This window comes from Anneissia japonica, unplaced genomic scaffold, assembly GCF_011630105.1.
Source record: "Anneissia japonica isolate Jap-2015-1 unplaced genomic scaffold, ASM1163010v1 scaffold287750_len332794_cov232, whole genome shotgun sequence".
Taxonomy (NCBI): Eukaryota; Metazoa; Echinodermata; class Crinoidea; order Comatulida; family Comatulidae; genus Anneissia; species Anneissia japonica.
Genome location: NW_022723669.1, coordinates 250,690 through 271,005, shown reverse-complemented (window position 1 = coordinate 271,005; position 20,316 = coordinate 250,690). Strand labels below are relative to the sequence as shown.

At 33.6% G+C, this 20,316-nt stretch overlaps 1 protein-coding gene across 7 annotated transcripts in view; it reads right to left on the bottom strand.

Annotated features, from left to right (window-relative positions):
- Positions 1–20,316, bottom strand: part of LOC117112323 (cyclin-D-binding Myb-like transcription factor 1) — a 66,319-nt gene that overhangs the window by 32,118 nt on the left and 13,885 nt on the right. For all 7 annotated transcript variants that reach the window (XM_033255391.1, XM_033255394.1, XM_033255395.1 and 4 more), the window contains exon 13: positions 10,602–10,810. In XM_033255391.1, the coding sequence (XP_033111282.1) occupies positions 10,602–10,810 (209 nt within the window). The remainder of the gene's footprint in view (positions 1–10,601; positions 10,811–20,316) is intronic.

Genomic DNA, 20,316 nt, shown 5'->3' with positions numbered 1-20,316 from the left:
AGATGTGTTTCATTATTGATTATTCTAAAACTATTCAACTGTATTCACAAGTGGGTCTCATTATAAGAGAGAGCATTAACATTTATAATATTGTGGTTGAAATCTGTAACTGTCCTTAAATTGATTACCAGTCAATTAAAACTCTATGCAAAAGAATAAACAAACAAGACATCAAACCAAACACGATATAAGACCGATATAAGACCGAGCATTTAAGATTTGTAGAAGTCTAATTTTTTTGGTCAACATGAAATGCCAAAAACAATGCAGGAAAAAAATTCTCTGCATTCTCAAGTAGATGAATGAGACCTCGATTATTCTAAAACTATTCAACTGTATTCACAAGTGGGTCTCATTATAAGAGAGAGCATTAACATTTATAATATTGTGGTTGAAATCTGTAACTGTCCTTAAATTGATTACCAGTCAATTAAAACTCTATGCAAAAGAATAAACAAACAAGACATATAAACCAAACACGATATAAGACCGAGCGTTTAAGATTTGTAGAAGTCTAATTTTTTTGGTCAACATGAAATGCCAAAAACAATGCAGGAAAAAAATTCTCTGCATTCTCAAGTAGATGAATGAGACCTCCACTAGGTAAAATCAAACTAAGATACACATCAACGCAAAATACAAGGTCAAAGGTTATATCACATATTTGACAATGATTTTTTAACAAAATCCACTTCCTCAAGGGATGGATACAAACTAGAGGTTAAAAAGTACTTTGTGAAATTGAATAAAATCCCACTATACAAGCAGGAATGTAAGTTACAACCAGAATTTAATTTTATGACATTTTTTCATGATAGTTATGCTACATTATTCCCACATTTTAGTACTGTACTACTATGGCACTCTTATACTGTAGTGTATTATACAGAAGCGTTTTCTCAAAGAGCAGCAAAAATCAATTTGTTTAACTGGGGGTATTCACCAGTAATGCGCTATTAAAATTTATGCAGGGCGGAGGTGGGCGGCGCCACCACCCACTCTTGACGTCTTGCGCCCATCCTAAAGCTATTTTTAAGGCCTTCTGCCCAGCCTCATACAAATTCTTCCCCCCCCCCTTTAAAATCATGAAGAAACACAAGTTTTTGCTCCATAAACCGTATTTTCCGGTGAATAAGCAGCAAATTTAATACGCGATTTTTCCCTCGAAGTTTGGGGTGCGACCTATACACCAGTCGTTAACCTACTCCCAAAAAGTTCAGATCGCGAACCGCAGCGAAAATCAGGCGCCGTCTGTCTAGCTTGGGCCCATGCTCCTAGCCCAATTAATTAACCTAGCCTTTGTTGAAGGGCTAGTATTTGTAATTACACTATACAGTGCTGTACTGTGATTCCTACTACATTTTCTACGACAATCAAGCAATGGTTTGGGTTGTTTAAATAATTATTTGCATAGTTACTTTCACTCAAACAATTTTGAAACACGTTTTATTCGAAATCGCTTCGCTCAAAACAATAAATAACCTTCTTTTCGGGAGTGTGCTCCTAGAGGTCACGTGAGCAGCTTCATTTATGATGTCGCAACAAAACACACGTGGGCTGTTGAAACTTTCTGTTCAACGTCTGGTTCCCGGTGGCTTGTACCGTTATAGAAAGAATACTGATACTGCTATATTTCAGAATAAAATCTTGTGAAATTAATTTATGCAATAAAAACACGAGTTTTCTTGAAGTTGTAATAATTATTTTACTGGAAATTAATTGAAGAAAGGCATACATTCGTCAGTCTATCACATGCCTCCATCACATGCTGTATATGTGTATAGACGGTCAGTCCATCACATGCTGTAAATTTATGTGTCCATAATTTTAAGGTTCTCCCCCACCCGGGACTGTCCATCAGATGCTGTATTTTCTAACCAATATTTTACCAAACATCATTTGATGAAGCTATGCTGTAAATTTATGTGTCCATAATTTTAAAGTTCTCCCCCACCCGGGACTGTCCATCAGATGCTGTATTTTCTGACCATTTTTTTCCCAAACATCATTTGATGAACTCCCGTCCCCCCGCCAACCTTTAGGTTCGTCCGTCCATCACATGCTGTCCCCACCAACCCTTAGGTTCGTCCGTCCATCACATGCTGCATATTTATGTGTCCACATTCAGAATTTTTAACCATCATTTCTTGGAAAATAATTCCACAAATGTTGATTTTTATTGCTTGACGGTAGGCTGGTGGTAGGCCAAGAAACCTACTTCGTGTAGGCCTAACGGTATAGTATATCAGATGTGTCTAGGCCTACACCAGGTCCGACGGTGTCGCCCAAAGAGAAGCCTACATTACGTATGTGTCTAGGCTAGGCCTACAGTAGGTACACCAGATCCGTCAATCTTAGCCGTTAAAGTATACTAAAACACTAATAGAACACACAGAACACCTTCAAATAATAGCACAAGTAAGTGGCCGATATGCCACAACTATCTCAGTTTGCTCAATGTTTACTGACAGTCGCGAAAACAACATAAAGAACTTTTCTAGGCAGCTCGCGACAGAAACAAAATGTCGGGAAACTTTGACCCGACACATGCGCAAATCAAATTTTCGACTAAAAAACGACTCAAAACTGGTGGTAGGGGGTATATGTTTTATCGCCTACAGCTTACATTTTTCATCTAACCGAAAAAACAAACATTTCTTGCACAATTGCATGTCCACCAGCAAGCACAATGTATACCTGCCGCTATGCACCGTTTCGGAGCCTATTTGTTTACAAATATGCTGACCTCTTTTGGTGTCACATCTCATACACACATTTTACATGTGAACCATTACATTAGTTCCATGTGACTTAAGGTCACAAAGGAACTAATAATACATATAGCCATGCCATATCTAAATTTCCTTCATGTAGTTTTCCTATTATTCATTAAAAAAAGCAAAAAATTAATTGTGTAGAAGATAATTTACTATACTCCGGATAATCTTTTGCCCTCTACATGATGAGTACACTGTTTAAATACCTGAACAATATTATTAGTAAAGTTCAAGTTTAGTCTGTCAATTAAGTAAGGGACAATCAAAGTTAACCACAAAATCACTGATCCCGATAGTCCATGGATACTGCAATATTAATCACCAGGGCTTTCATACCTATTGGCCCCACCTGGGCTTCGCTCCTAAACTATACTGATCGTTGTTGAGAATTGTCAGATGCTTTTGGGCAGCTTATTCCGCAAATGCTGGCAACACCTCTGAATGGTAGTCATATACAGTAATCAATCTTGAGCATACCAATGTTTCACCAAAAAAATTGTTTAAAATCTGTTATATGAACATACTAATTGAGGGCGGTAGATATACTGATCATAAGAACATTTAACCAAAATACATTAGTTTTCAGCTAGTGCATTTTTAGACACTCTAATTATCAAATTTACAGAACTATGTGACACCCTTCCTCTAAACTTATTTTATCCTGATATAAGTAGTAAAATTTAAATTTCCTATCAAAATCAGCTGGGACTATTTTCTTGTCTGTTATTCTGTGCAAACTGAAACTAAGGCAACAAGTGTTACACTAACAGGATGATAAGTGTTTCCTATGGTATATTATATTTTGGACAGCAGCTGATGAATTAAATTTAAACAATTTTACATAAAGTATGATGAGCGGAAATAGCACAATTGAATATTGGAATTTCACATTGAATGAACGTCTGAAATTAAGACACTTTTGTTAATACATGCCCCAATTGTGACAATCTTATATTTAGGTCATCTAATTTTAGATGACCTAAAAAATGACAACTAAAAAAAATGTCATCATCTATGACCAGGAGGTTAATGGTTAACTCAAAGATGTGTCAGCATTATCATGAAACTAATTATCTTATTTAATGCGTATCATAAAAAATAAAATCATTTGTTTATTATTTCTAACACAACACTTGCTTCCATATAATTAGCACGTCAACCTCAGTTAAGAACGCTTTAGATTTCAACTAGTATTTTCCAAATGAAATCACTCGATGAAATATAAAAAAACATAAACTAGGCTGGGTTCAAAAGTTGAAAAGTTTGATATAGTAACATTCTGGAAAAGTATTCTGCCAGATAAACTAGGTGAGCTGTCACACCCATGGACATAATGAACTTAAATGTTGCATAGAACAGGTGAAAAAGAACGGCCTTAAAAAACATAAAACTTTGATGGTCCATCAATGGAGGTATGCTTCATCTAAAGAGCGGAACATTAAGCTGACTGCATGGTATTTGAATCCAGGTGAAGATAAACAGCTGAGTACTAATGCTTAATAGCCGAGTACTTGTCCTTTACATCTACATAAAGTTTGTAAAGCTCTGATTGATACCAACAATAAATATAGTTGTATGTTGGGAAGCAATGTTACGCTACATTAACAATGAACTAATAAAAAAAATCTTTCAGGTTTTATTACCATCTTTCAATACTATGGACAGCAGCTTAAATTAATAAAATATAAAAAATATTATAAAGATTTAAAAAAATTACATTTGTTTGGGGAATTTGGAATATGAATTATTTCATGCGGCATGCAGCTGTGATTGATGTGTCTGTCATCTGTTCACTCCTGCTACACATGGCTTTTCTCTAAAGGTATTTGCAAGTGAAAATCAAGAAAAAAATGAATAAAAAATACTTAATATTTTAAGCAGCAGTTATAGATTGGCATTTCCCCTGAATGCAATGAAAATAAAATAACCAAAAAAAAAATAAACATTTATATACAGTACATCATTTTCCACAAATTACTTGCCATGATGACAGAACAAATGTCAGAATTCTCGTTTGTCATCATTACAGAACAGGAGCAGAAGTTACTTCCTGTCTGTCAGTTGCTAACACAACTACTTGAGGGCTAGCTAAACAAGTTTAGAATGCCAACAAAGCTAGGGTAAATCTACTAGACATTGTATATGCCCCAATTACTGGGCCACACAGCAAATGATACGTCCAATGAGCAATCTTATATAATTATCAGCTGGTTTTATACAAAAAGTCTGAAAAATAGACAATATTTTCTTAATCTTCATTGCATACTTCTATAAATAAAGTAACACATTCTTCTGTTTTCTCAAGTAGAGTCTAAGAACTATTAAAATGTTGCAAATTTCATGAGCTTAATTTACAGTTGTCTAATGGTATCATGTTCCTCTCCCTATAAGGACGTCGCCAGATCTAGACTGATCTTTCTACTGTATGTGGGAGCAGTTAGCATTGTGGTTGTGGATCAAACTCTTAACCTTGAGGTCGGGGTTTTGAACCCCTTGCTGTGAATTTTACTTGCGCCCATGGGCAAGGCATGCTACCTACTGTATGTTTGTCTCTGTCTAGCTAGGGTATAAGTTTGTACCTGAAAATAGGTTTATACCAACGCACTGATTACTACCAGCAACATTATTAAGAAAGTATAATACATACTCCAAGTATTGAAATACACGCCATCGTGTTGGGATTCAATATTTCGACATTAATTATGTCATCATCAGGAACATTAATTATGTCATCAACATGATTAAATACTGCACCCAGGAGGTATGTGTTCTCTAAGTGTTTGATCTAATGGCCGGGGTAATAAGCCCTAAAAAAAAAACTTGTTTGCCGTCATCTGCCGCCCCTAAAATCCCAAAAATTAGGGGCGGGTTTTTTTTTTTTTTTTTCAAAAAAGATTTTTTTTTCTTAAGTTTAAAAGATCAAATGAAGCTTAGTATGAAGCCTGTCTCTTATACACATCTAGATGTGTATTTTGGCACAGATCTGTGTTACATGGAAATTTCTACTATATTAAATTTTTTTTTTTAAATTGATCGTTTTTCCGTGAAAAAAATGGAAATCGAGCAGTTTTCATGATGTTTCTATAATTTTACAAAGAAAAAAAAAAGAAACTTTTTTCCACCTGCCCCTATATTCAAATTTTTACAATGTGACAGCAAACAAACAAGTTTTTTTTTAGGTCTAATGTACAGCACATAGAGGCCATGTTGGCATGATCACTAGGAATGAAATATCAATACTAATATTATTATTACAGCTGATCCACCTAAACTGTAGACACAAACATTATCAACAATATCATTGGCATCACTAGCTTCATCCTTGTCATTATCAACATCACTGTCATCATCACTATCACGATATTTATCATTGCCACTATGATTATCACCATTGTGAGGATAATTACCAACACTATCATCATAATCTTTATCATCATCTCTATCATTACCACCACCACCAGCAGTATCATATTAATAATCACTATCATCATCAATCACCTTCACTATCACTATTGTCATCATCATCATCACCATCGTCATCATCACCACCACCATCAACATCATCACCGCTGTTGCCATTATCATAACCATTTTACCAGTACCACAATTATCACTATCATCATCCTATAATATATAATAATGTCAGTCGCATAGAACGTTTTATGCCAATAAGGCCTCATTTTGCCCTACATTCACTATCATCACTATCCACTATTATCCTGATTATTATTATCTTCATCAAGATGACAATGATCATCACCATCACCATAACTACTATCCTACTCATTGTAACAGTATGCTTAGCTTGCTTAGAATCCTATTGTGTGTATGAGCACAGCACGAGGTTGGATAAAAAATAACTGCATTTTGGATCTAACCCCTGTCCTCCATAGGCCAATTTCACATTCAATTATGGTTGTTTTAACAGGTGTGTGTAAGATCATCTTCCTGTTCCAATGGAACTAATGGATCAATTAACCATTCACACTGAAAGATGAGGTGACTAGGAATGTGTGCCAGGTACCATTTGGGACTTAAAGCTCTGTTCATGCTATTAAATTTTATGTAACAAAACTGTGATATTCCCATATTTGGATGTAATATGACATCATCATGCCTATATATGGGCATATCACACAAATTTGTCACATACAATTCAGAGCTTAACACAAATTCTCAGCTTCCAAAGTACAGTTAGTTGGAAATTTCCTAAAATAAGACTCACCGACAGGTTCTTATCAACATTTGCACATGTCTGATGAAATACAGAACATTCATGGGAATCATGTATCCCATCCCCTAGGGTATTTGTCACAGGATGGTCATATGGTGTCACATCTCAAAATGTGCTGATTGCACATTGAACATTATGGCATAGGATGTCAGGAAAGGACATAAGTAAAATATTATATCAACACTAATAATGTCTTCTGCTTATTATCACAAGTAAGGTAATGATTGATATGTCACTTATTAAAGTGGTTTTCTTAATTGACTCATCTTTGTACTTTAAGTTTTTCACATATAAGTAATTCAATAAACTTGATTAAAAACATGATATAAGTGTAATGTGAGATGGAGCTATTGAACAGAAAGAGGATGTCTACAAATTATATCTATTTAATATATCATGCACACTCTAAAAAAGACTATCAGAAGCCAATTAATTCCTGATGTTCAAATAAAGATTGAAATATATATGACTATTCTTCTTAGGGTGGCATGCTATTATACTATTTAGCATGGTTCGTATCTAATACATATTAAAGCCTAATATTAGAATGACAAAGTGAGGGGAAGCAAGAGCCAATAATAGGTCTGAACCACAGCCCATCATAATAGGCCTTATTATATTTTATTGGAAGATTAGTACAGTTTTATATTTGTTGTCTTTTTAAGGCGAGACATTATTTATACCTTGTTTAGTGAACCCAGCCGCCCGCCAATAATGATTTATATTTAGACAATTTGCGCACCCACCGTCATGAAAAAAATAAATAAAAGTTTTTCTCTTTCTTTTTTTGCCTTGAAATCTCTAAAAATAAGATATATATATTTCTTTTTAATTATATAAATTTAAAGCATTTAACCATCCCATTACTGCACCAATAACATTTTAATTTTATTTGCTCCTCCATCTGGATATTTTTTGCAAAACTATTTGTTTAATAAGTAAACAAAATTTTATTTTTAAATTTTATTCTGCCCTCTTCTGACGATCTTTAAAAAATAAGTTGGCTATTTAAACAAGGTATAAAATAATCTCGCCTCAAGAGGACCCTGGATATCAGTTGACCTATGGAAGGGTTAAAAATAAATAAAAATTTATAAAATTATATTTTTCTATTTTTATTCAATTGTTAAAGTCATTTTGTCTTATCTCTTCAGATATTGCCAAGTTCAAGCGCGCTAGGCCACGAAAGTAAAAGAGTGTGGTGACATCGCCTCCGCTGGTATGAAGGGCCTCGAATAGGCCTATGAATTTTCTGTTTGCTACTCCGTGATACTACGCTAACTCTGACGAACATTTTGCGTTCTTTGGAATGAATGGAATAATTACTCGGCAAGTAATCATTACAGCAACGTTTGGTAAACATTATAATTGCCTAAAAGTAATATTAAGACAGTTGAATAGATTGCATATACTGTATCCTGAAAATGCGTTTTTATTTCCTTCTAACTCATAGGCCGAATTGCTGTACTATGTTTCTGTCAGCGTCCATCAAGCCGCGGGAAAATGCGGTTATGTTCTTGGCATAGCGCACTCGCACTTGCCAACAACTGAAGAAATAAGACGAAAATAACTTTTTTTTTAAATTGAATAAAAATAGAACAAATACAATTTTGTAGATTTTAATTTTTTTTGTTGATTCCTAATATACACAACTATGACATGTGAATTTCATCCATGTAGCTTTCACATTTTTGGCACAAACAAAAAAATGGTAACCACTATCCTGATTTCCCATGCATTTCTCCTATCGAGGATCTTTTGCCTACGAGGGTAGGGTGCGCCAGAGTTTCAGATAGGCCAATGTAAACATTATAAAGGGTCTATATCCACCTCTTGTAAAAGTGTTTCAAGTGATACTAGTTCCTAAAATGACACAAAACGGATCAACTAAAAGCTACATCAAGCAGCCAGGAGGTTATATTATTAAATCTCAACTCTCAACATTATATCTGTCTATAGATGATCAACATTTGTCAAATAATTCAAATAATAATTTTAACATTGGCTCATGTACACTTACAGAACCCAGTACATCAATTAAGACGAGTCCTAGGTTACCCCGGTGTACTGATTCATTCTGTCCATGTTGTGAACAGACAAGGGTAGCTGGCACCGGTTTACCGGGTAGCTAAGACACGGGGTGACCCTAACGGAAAAAGGGAGTTAGGTCTGCGCCTCGTGCACTAAATAAATCTATGTAATAATAATCTGTTAATTACTTGCAGTGCATTACACAGACTATTGTCCAAGCAAATCCATGTCACATCCATATGGATGTAGATTAAGGAAACAAAAATTATGAATCAGCCAGGATTGAAATTATAAATCAGTCATCTGATATTAATTTGATGAAACGTCAAAATGATTCATAATCTACTATAAATATTTTATATGATTTTACAAATATACATTTAGGAATTAATGCTACAGGAACTTGGTTATGGCATCTGGTATTCATCCGCCAAATTACGCCTTAGTCGGATACAGCATGGCTATTATCAAGCAATCTTTCTAAAATGTAAATTCTCTATTAAAATGTTACGGAGTGTCATGGATCCCCCTTACAGACAGCAAAGACATCTTGACTAAGTATAGATTGGATTCATCATCATCATCATCATCTAGTGGCCTTAACCAAGATCTTCACTAGCTACAAGGGAATAAGTATACTATTTTAATTGTCAGTATGCCAACAGTGAACTTATTCACTTGTGGCAATCACTTTAGGTATAACAAACATAAACACAAGGAGCTCTCTATAAACCAAAGCTTAGTATGAAGCTATGGGAGTAAATTTGTAAACAGGGAAGAGGAAAAAATTCTGTTCCCACGACAGGACCCTGAGATTGGAAGACAAAAATATTAAGCACAGGCTCCACTAATAATGTTAATTTAGGAACAAGTTTTTTATGAGAAGCTTATAAAAGACATTTTTGTGGCATTAGGATATCGTGGGTGTCAGTTTCCACTTCCTAGTCACCAGTAAACTACCTAAAAATACATTCAAATAAACATTTGGCTGATGTAAACCAACAGGTTTGGATATTTGTACAACATTGAAGGTTAGAAGTTCATAAAATTAAAATCAAGCACATTATTGACGGTCCCTTCAAATTCTTTCCATCTTTTTTGTATTTACTTTTTCTATCTCCAATGAAGAGTATAAGTGGGTACCTGGCAAGTTTAGAATACGAAATACGCCGATTTTCTGCTGCAACGTTACTCCTATGTGTTTAAAGTCTAATTCCTGACAAAATTTCACTGAGAAAAGATTTTTTTTAGAAAAAATGCATGTATTACTCTAATTATTATAAGTCATGGAAAAATATTGCCATAAATTTTAGTTTTTATGCAAAAGAATAACAAAACTTTGAAATAGAGACTATTTCTCTTAGGAGATTTTCTCGACGACTTCTATGTTACTAGGCAAATTCAGAGGTTGTAGATCGTATCCAGTTTTGTGTATATTTTATACAGTCAATAAATTGCAGCCTCTCTAGTTTTATACTTCGCATCTCGCACACTGCAGTCGATCTATTAGTGTCATTTTTTTATTGTTTTTGAGACCAAATATTTAAAGTGATACTTACTGACATGTTGTGCATTGTGGGAACAATGATGTGATCAGTAGAGGAAGGATCTGACAAGGAAGCAGATGAATGGCTAGATGGACTTTGGATGAAGAAGGCGTTAGTAGATGTCAACGTCATAGATGATGGTATAACTTCATAAGTGTGGTAGGTTGGAGAAGTTAGATCATCGTCTCCTGTCGTTATTGTTGGTGGATCCGAGTTTGTGTCTGAAAAACAATTGTAACCATTAGTGGGTGAGCCTGTAATCTTAACATTTAATTATTTTTTTAAATAATTTTTTTCGTTATAAAAGACATAATATTAATAACAAATTACCAACTTCCTAATATCTCATAAATAATCATCAGTATAGAAACAGCAAAATTAAAATTGAGTTACAGTATTTATTATTCATGGTATACATTAATGGACATAAAAGCAGTAAAACACAAAAACTATAACTATAAAACGGAAAAAAATGTTGTCTGCAGTGAACTGACTTACAGATAGTGTGTATTCAGCTATAAATGGTAGTGAAACTATTGAAGTTAAATGCATTAAAAAATATATTATATAAGATGTGTACAGAATATGTGTAGTTTTTAGTTTAAGAGGAAATAACAATAAAAATATTTTTATTTAATCGCTCGAAATCAAGGACATATCATTGATACTCTTGGTTCTTCCAGGAAGTGTACATGGACAGTTCATCCCAGACATGCGAAATTTTGGGTTAAATCAAGGTGAATACAAAATCTGTTAATTGAATTTATACGTTTAAAATTCAATGTCAACATCATTTCCATTTTTTTGGGCAGATGAAACCTTTTAGTGATAGGAACTTATTCCATCTTTTGACTCCATCCTCTGTATGTTTTGTTGTTTAACTGGAAGAAATTTATTATTATAAAAGCCAAAACACTTGTTTCTATGTATATTAAACAATACATGATGTTCCTTTTACTGGTTTGGGGTTCCGAGTGTCTAGTCCAAATGGCGACTCTTTGATTACTATATCAAGTATGACAACTCAACACTGAGTGAATGACTGAAAGAGGGCGGTCTTTACATCTGGTAATAATGATCAACAAATTAGACTCATCCTGCAGGTACAGTTTTAGCTATTTTAATAAAATATTTTCAGCCTTATATTTTTTTTTTAGTGTGGATAAATTTATATAACAATTTATCAATGTGAAATATTTTTGACATTATTATTATAACTTTAGTCAAACTATATTTCTGGTACTGTATTAAAGTCATGATAAAATTAAGGTAAAAATGTGTTTCTTATAATAACATAAATAACAATTGTTCTTTTTAAAGTAATATTACACTATTCTTAACATAATATTAATGTCAAAAATCCATAAAACATGGAAATATTAAATTGATTTGATTATAACTACACATCATTGCCAATGTCTTCAAAACACTTTATTCAAACATTATCAAACATCCAATCACCAACTTGACCTTCCTTGCTCTCAATTTGATGCTTCCAATTTTACCCGGATTGGCAAATGTACAACATTAATTTGTTGAAGCTGCCAAATCAACGATACTCAGATGGAGATCAAACAGAAATATAAAATAAATCTTATCTTTGTAATAGATGTCTTGTTTGCATTTAATTTTTTATGTTTAAAAAAAGATTTTAAAAAGAAAAATCAAATGTAGAAATTTTCTAAAATTGAAGCAATATTTGAATTTCACAAAATTCAAATGATTGATACAGTTAGTGCAGTTGAAATAATTCCAAATTCCTTCAAGAAAGTATGGCTACAGTCACACTAGAGTCTCAAGCCTGGCTTGACTTACCGCAGGTGAGATTTCAAGGCAGGCTCGAAATTCTGGGTCGGTCACACTACCTGAATTTAGTTGGATTGACCTCCAAATTACAAAAGTCGAAACGGGAAGTTAGAGCGCCGCCACAATCAAAATACCGGCCCTGCGCGCAAATCTAGATGATCTAGGCTTTGGCCTAGGCTCGGATGTAATGGCGATGCTAGTTTTCGGATTGATAAGTGCATTTATAAATGACAACTGATGATTGCATCTTACTTTAATACACATATGAAAAACTCGCAGGTTTTTTATTCAAGAACTTCTTAACGCAACGGCGTCATCGACTGTGATTGGTCGACAGCCGACGAGGAAATGTTAATTTCAGGGTGCTGAGCCGGGATCGAGATAGGTAGATTGAGATCGAGGTCACGCAAGGCGCGAGTTGATCCGGGTGCGGTCACATTACGAAAATCTCACCCGCGGTGAGTTAAGCCAGGCTTGGGACTCTAGTGTGACCGTAGCCTATAGTTCAAAATGATTAACAAAGACTTGAGAAGAGCAGCAAAACCACTTAGCTATATATAAGGGAATAGTTTATATGATTGATTGATTGATTGATTAACTGATTGAGTTCCAAGTTCCAAAATCACTAGGAACTTCATAAAAGGCTATAATCAGTATTCTATTTGTATACAAAGCAACAAAGACAGTAGCACTGTCCATGTTCAGATAGGCAAACATGCAGAATTATATAAACTGCATATTTGTTTTATAGTTCTACAAAGATACAAGTGCTAATTGCTTGCTTGATATTCTCATCTGTCTCTCACACCAAAATTGGATATTCTCAGTGAACCTTGCCTACAAAGTGGTCCTATCATGTTGCACTAATAAGAAAATCAAATAGAAATATCAAGACATCCAGATGAAATATTGGTTTTCACTGCTTTCTAACAGACAGCCCCCACTGTGGACAGATGAGAGTAGTTGGTACTGGTTTAAAGGGTAGCTCCAATGCAAGTGACCCCTATGGGAAAAGTTAGTTACTGTACAAGCTGGTCCATGCCTCAACAAGTACGATGATCCTCACATCAGAGAGGCCTGTACTCACCGGAAGATAGAGAAGATAAATAGATAGCGTATGTAGAGACTACTGTAAACACACTACCAAAGGAAAGTAACTCAATTGGACCTAAGAACTTTGGGGTGGGCCAATAGGAACCAACACCTCAAGTGAACTCAGTTTCAAGTAGATTTACAGTCTCAAGGGTAGAACTTTTTTTGTTAGGTAAAATTGCAGTTTCAGAGGAAATTGTTCACAACATTTTAACCCTCTTTGTTAGAAAAAACTGAAGTTGACCCCAACTAAGATGCAATTATTTCAGGATACTTACTAAGCATGTTTTGAAATTATTTAAAGGAAATTAAAATTATACTTGTAACTTTCATGATAATTGAAAATTAGTTGAATAAAAGTGTGGAAAATGAAAAAAAAAGTATCCTGTAATAAATGGTTGTATATTAAAATCAGGACAAATTGCCTATTTATAGAATTATTTTTTCATTTATTTTTTGTTATTTGGTATTTATATAATGCCTTTTAGTGGTCATTGGGTCTACATTCTTACTGCCATACTTGGTAAGGTAGCAGGCAATCCCACCAGTTACCCATTTATACTCCTCGGTGGAGAGAAGTGACACAGATAAAGTGGTCTGCTCAAGGAAACCAGCAAAATGCACAGTGAGGGGTTGAAACCCTGACCTCAAGGTACGGAATCCAAACCATTCCCACTGTGCCAAATAGCTTCCGTAAAATGAAAAAAAAATTAGTCAAGTCCATAGGTAGAGCTTAACTTTTACCTTCTCTTAGTATTGTCTTATATTGTACAAGCATCAAAAGTATTCAACTCTGGCAGGAAGTACCACCCTTTCAAAATGTTGTTGAAATTCATTTAAAAAAAATGCTGAGCATGTTAATGATGAAACTGACAAGACATGACAAGGATGTTGAAGATGAAAATAATGTTGATGAGAGTGGTAATGATGGAGAAAATGATGATGATATAGTTGATGATGAGCATAAAGAGAATTTTGACAATTGAAATGATGGTGATAAAATTATGATGTTGATGATAATACCTTTGGTGATTGCAAATCATAATTAACATGATGTTGTTTATGCTGACGTTGACAATGCAGAATAACATGGTAATTAAATTGATGGTGATGATAATGGTATTAATGATGCTACTTTAATGATTATAATAATAAAGAATAATGAGTTACATTTATATAGCGCATATTGCACAGTGCCTCTATGCGCTTTACATAAAATTATAGAAATTACAGAAAAGATGTTGAATTTACAATACAATAGGGTGTGGTGGCTAAACAACACTAGGTCTCAAAGGGTCAACTATCCGCCTCTGCCCTAGCGCAGTCCCGGTCCCCTACCCAGGTGGCGCGAACAAAGGAGCAGGTTTCACATTTGCCCTGCCACAGGCGACCGGGTGCTCAGGGTCTGCGACTAAGATAGCGGCCCCAAGAGACAAAGCAGGCCACTCCGTTGTGAAGGAGCACGATATAAATTATTAAACAGTTATGTGGATTATTATGATGATTATGATTATGATGACAATGATGATATGACAATATGCTGATAATGATAATGATGATGATAAAGATGATGATATTAATGTTGATGTGATGTTGAAATTGATATTGATGAAGACGATGATAACTTTCAGCAATTTCTCTTATATCTTTAAAAGACTAATTTTAAATGTCGACATTAATCTCTTATTAAATTTTATAAAATTTTTGAAACTCCTCAAGATATGTTCACACATTTATCTTCACTTCATGAACACATGTGCAGTATAGTCTCATATAGAGTAATAATCACATTTTGAGTTAGGGTAGGGATCAAGCAAACCAAGTCTGTCTGATAAAACCCCAAAACTCAAGGGGATGGTATCTTAAACTGGATCTCCCAATTTTAGCAAAGGTGATTTAAAATCTGGGTCAGGAATGGTTTTATTCAAATCACTTCTTGGTCATGTTTGGATAACATCCTTCATCTACTCAAGAATATTCCTCAACTTATGATACCATCGGCCTAAAGGAAAACCAGTATGTCATCAATGTGGAGTGGCGGTTAAGATGCTGGCCTTCCATCCCTGGGGTCCTGGATTCAAAATCCTGGGAGACCGGTTTTCTTTTCCCACAATTATTAACAGCTCTTCTCTTGAAGAGACCGTTTAAAAACATCATTCCATCCTGCCATTACCAAGTGTACTTGATGTGGGATGTGAAAGAGACAAGACGTATTACAGCTGAAGAATATTTATGTGTTGGTGGACAAAATGTGGTGAAAGAATATTTCAAAATGGAATTAAGTGGCTACGAATGATGTCAACTGAGTCATGAATGTAGGTCATTATTGATGTTTCTTCACATTATTCATATTGACATGAAAAAAACGATATACTGTATGCTATTTAACTTTAGGGTCAGAAAGGGTAATGTAGAATCTCAAAAACATTAACAATTGGACATGTTTCTTCTGTAACATTCAACAAATTACGCACTTCCATACAAACTGGGTTACACTTCACGTCTGATAGGCGTGCATATAATCTGCAGAGAACCTTATTTCTAGATGTGTCGGTAAAGGATATTAAACCGACTGTCTAATAACTACTCAACCGTGAACATGAATAATTTGTCTGTATGAAATCTTCGTCATATTAAATCAAAGCCACACTAAGTAATGATGGAGTGGTTAATAAAATGAAGTGGGGCTGTTGAGTGAGAACATTTAATACTGAAATGTACTAAGCTATACACTTAATAGCTAGGTCTATTGACATCACAAGCATCATGTTCTTGGGTATAACACAACCCACCATATAGAAAAAAAATCTTAATAGTTTTCAGCACAGTAGTTCTTAGCACTATTTTACAAAGCACTGGTCTATCTCACAACCCCTGCCACCGTGGACTAGACGGCGTCACATGCCTTCGTTGGCCTGCACATGGCACAACAGGACCCTTAGAATTAGGGGAGAGTCAGGCCGAAGCCTTCAACTGTGAAGTTGGCCCTCCCCCCAGGAAGAAGGAGGATATTAGTAAAGGTAGATAGATTTAACACAACTAAGAATTTTTTTATGGTGCATTTGAGTTGCATTCTGCATAATTTTAAAGATAATCAAATCAAATTCTATGCTAAAATAGGCCCCTAATCTCAGACATTTACTAGTTTAAAACATAAAATAAACAGTTTATTAATAGTTTAACTTATCATATCTTGATTGCTTTATAAGCAATATCAAAATTATTCTTTACACAGAGGCAATGAATCCAATTATGCAAATTAGTTTTACTTCTATCTGTCATTACTAATATTCCCATGCATTCCATGTGTTCAAATCTTGACCTAATAACATATAATAATTCTTAACTTGAAAATGCATAAATTTCCTTGATATTTAAATTTCTTGTGTGACTAAACAAAGATAAATATAACTCATATAATTAAAGATTAATTGATTTGCCATTTCCTTTAAAAGATGTAGTAATTGTTTAATAATGACCATATAAAATTTATATAAATAAAAATTATATAATAATAATAACAATAATAACAATAATAATAATAATAATAATAATAATAATAATAATAATTTATTATAATAATAAATTATTATTATTATTATTATTATTATTATTATTATTATTATTATTATTATCATTATTAATCTTGAGCGCATTTTGCTAAAAGCCTTAAAGCGGTTTACATTAGAAATAAAAATCCGGAATTAAGCAAAATATAAATTAAAAAGATGTGTCTGACTTTACTAAATAATTTATTGTTATAGATAGTTTAGTGATTGTAACAGTGTTACTTGCACCATGTATGTATTATATTCATTCTAATGGTTAGGAGGAATGCATATTATGTGACTATAGCCAATCATGAACAAAGATCAAAGGATGTTTATATTTTGAGCAACTATAACAGGATGTTAAATCCTAAATATGATTGAAAGTTGTTAAAAATAACCGATTGATTATCAAAACAGTAAAAAATAAAAGCGAAATTGAAATAAAAATGTTTGAAATTTCCAATACAATCTCTCTATGTTAAAAACCACAAAATTTTCAACATTAATTTGAAATATTTCATTGGAAATTTAGAAGAATCTAATAAATTATTAAAAGATACAATTCTGCATTCAATTAAATAAAAGGAAATAAAATAATTAATTAATAATTAACCAATTCAAGTAGTTAATTTTATAGCTAGCGCATCGCAGACTGTGTATGTCTTTAAGGTTCACATTAGAATATAACTAATAAAAAAAAATATATTACCTAAGACAGTAAATATATAGCTATATGAAGCCTAAAAATGTGCATGTTCAGTCTGACAGGAGTAAGGATCAATGAGAGAAAACATGGAATAAAATTATACAGAAAGCATGGATTAAAATTGGATGATGAGACACTGAACAGAAACCTATGAAGAGCTGCTGTCTCCAGCAAACCAGCCAGTCTACGTACATGTGGAAACAGGATGTTAAACGGAAATGAAAATGACGACGATTTCTGATAATAATCTTTCTTCCACTTTGATAAATACTGAGGAGAAAACCTTCACAGTAGAGATAGTTTAATACATACTCCAAGTATCAAAAAGCATGCCATCGTGTCGGGATTCAATATTTCGACATTAATTATGTCATCGCAGTAGTGTTCAATGGATTTTAGCATGATTAGGCCTGGAAAAAAATGTTTGTGCCTCTGACCATATCCCAATAGCATGCCTCCAGCACAAAACGTTATCTGTACACTATTATATTATTATTATTATAGCCAAACAAGTTTGTTTTTTTAAAAAATTGTTTTCCCTCAAAATGCCTCCGAGATAATTATGATGCCTCTGATTGCCAGTTGCATGGTTGCGCACTTTTTCCAGCCCTGAGCATGATATGGCAATAATCAAATCATTAAATCTGTCCTGTAATGCTTATTGAATTAAGTTCATACTTAATGACTGACAACTGTCCATCATCCTCACTGAAAATGAAATAATTAATTAATGATTGATTCTGTTTAAATAACTTTGAAAAATACATTTTCTTTAATTATCAAATACATCAGAATATTTCAATTAAAAAATTAATTTATCAGGACTATTAACAACAATAATAACAACAAGATTAGATATAAGGTTTTAAGTAGTACTAGACTTTTTTGTGCATTTCTTTATCTAAAAAATGATTGCAACTAATAAACCCTATAAAAAATGACAAAATAATGCCATTACTATTACATGCAAAATAATTGGTATAAAGTATTAGGAGATAAACTCAAAGGTCTGGAAAAGTGCGCGACCGCGCAACCAACGGTTGGAGGCATCATGAATGTCTCGGAAGCATTTAGGAGGGGAGGGGGGAGAAATTCAAAAAACATAACTGTTAAGTTGTATAGTGTGCAATTAACATTTGGTGCTGTAGACATTTTACCTAAATAATTCTCATGGTTGAAGGCACAAAAATGTTTTTTCCAGTCCTGTTAGCTCAGTCGGCTAAATGGGTGGAGCTACTGCAAGTCCGCTGCTCTCCCTGTGTTGCAATACCGTACCATATTTTGGAAGAGATATTTAAGTCACTGGTCCTATGTGTAATTATGGCATATGTACATGTTAAAGAAAGCAATAAACTCTTTAGAAATAAGTAAGGGATTGACTCTTGAATACTGCCCAATTGACCACCAGAAGGACAACAAAGAAAGAAATCTTTGGACATTCATGGGTCTTTCTTGCTGTGTTTCAAACACAATAAAATCAAACTTAGTAAATATTATAGCAACTAGAATACAAATTAAAATATGACTTCCCAATATCATAAATTTCTTCCTCCCTAGATTAGATTAATATTGACTATTTGTTAGAAAATACCCTCATCAATTAAATATCTGTTATATACACAGTGTAATATATAAGGTCTATGATAGTATCACATATTACTTCTCTCTAACATCCGAGTAACTGTTTCATTGAGAATTTATTTTAAAAAAAACCCTGAAACCTTGAACATCAAACATTCGATGGGAACTTATTAATTTCAAACTATTAATCACAGGAAATTGAGTGAAAGTCAAGCAAGAGAGTGCGTCTCCATTGCCGATATAAGCGTGCAAATTTAAGAAGTATAAAATCTGAGAGTAAGCTGATAGCAAAATACTACAACAGGTGTCCCAGATTGATCACGGGCTTCCTGACAGGGTTGCAATGCGATAAATATTTGGGGGTAAACTAGAATTGACATCTGCAAATGCTTTGAAAACTCATGACATACACACAGCTAAATTCTTCTAAATGTGGGGATTGATAATGTATACTACTACTATTCTCAGGGATTAAAAGTACATAGTTTAAAAAAAAACTTCAATAATATTTTGACCCGTTGCACTTAAAATTAGTATTCTGTTAAGATAGCAAGTATTTATGTAATTATATTTAAGTGTAATATGCTCACAGTAATTAAGTTTTTCATAGAGCATATAAAATATAAAATATTTAATCATCTTAAATTCTAATATGTAGAATACTGTAGATGGAAAGAACGTTTCTGTATAATACGTATGATATAGTAAAATATTTTGGGGTGATTTTTCTTGCCACTCTATACAGCGATTTGATCTTTGGAATTTTTATTGAATGTTGTAATTTGTACATGCCATTTTTATTCATTGATTTAAAATATTGTACTTATTTTATCTTCGTAATAATCGGTTTTGATGTACAGTGCTTTGACCTTTTTTGTAAAGGTGCTATATAAATGCTTTTTAATATGTTTATATAAGGTTGCTTCCTGCAACAGTGTTCTCAACAACATTCAAGTTAACCCGTGTCATACTGAATCACTCACGTTTATCC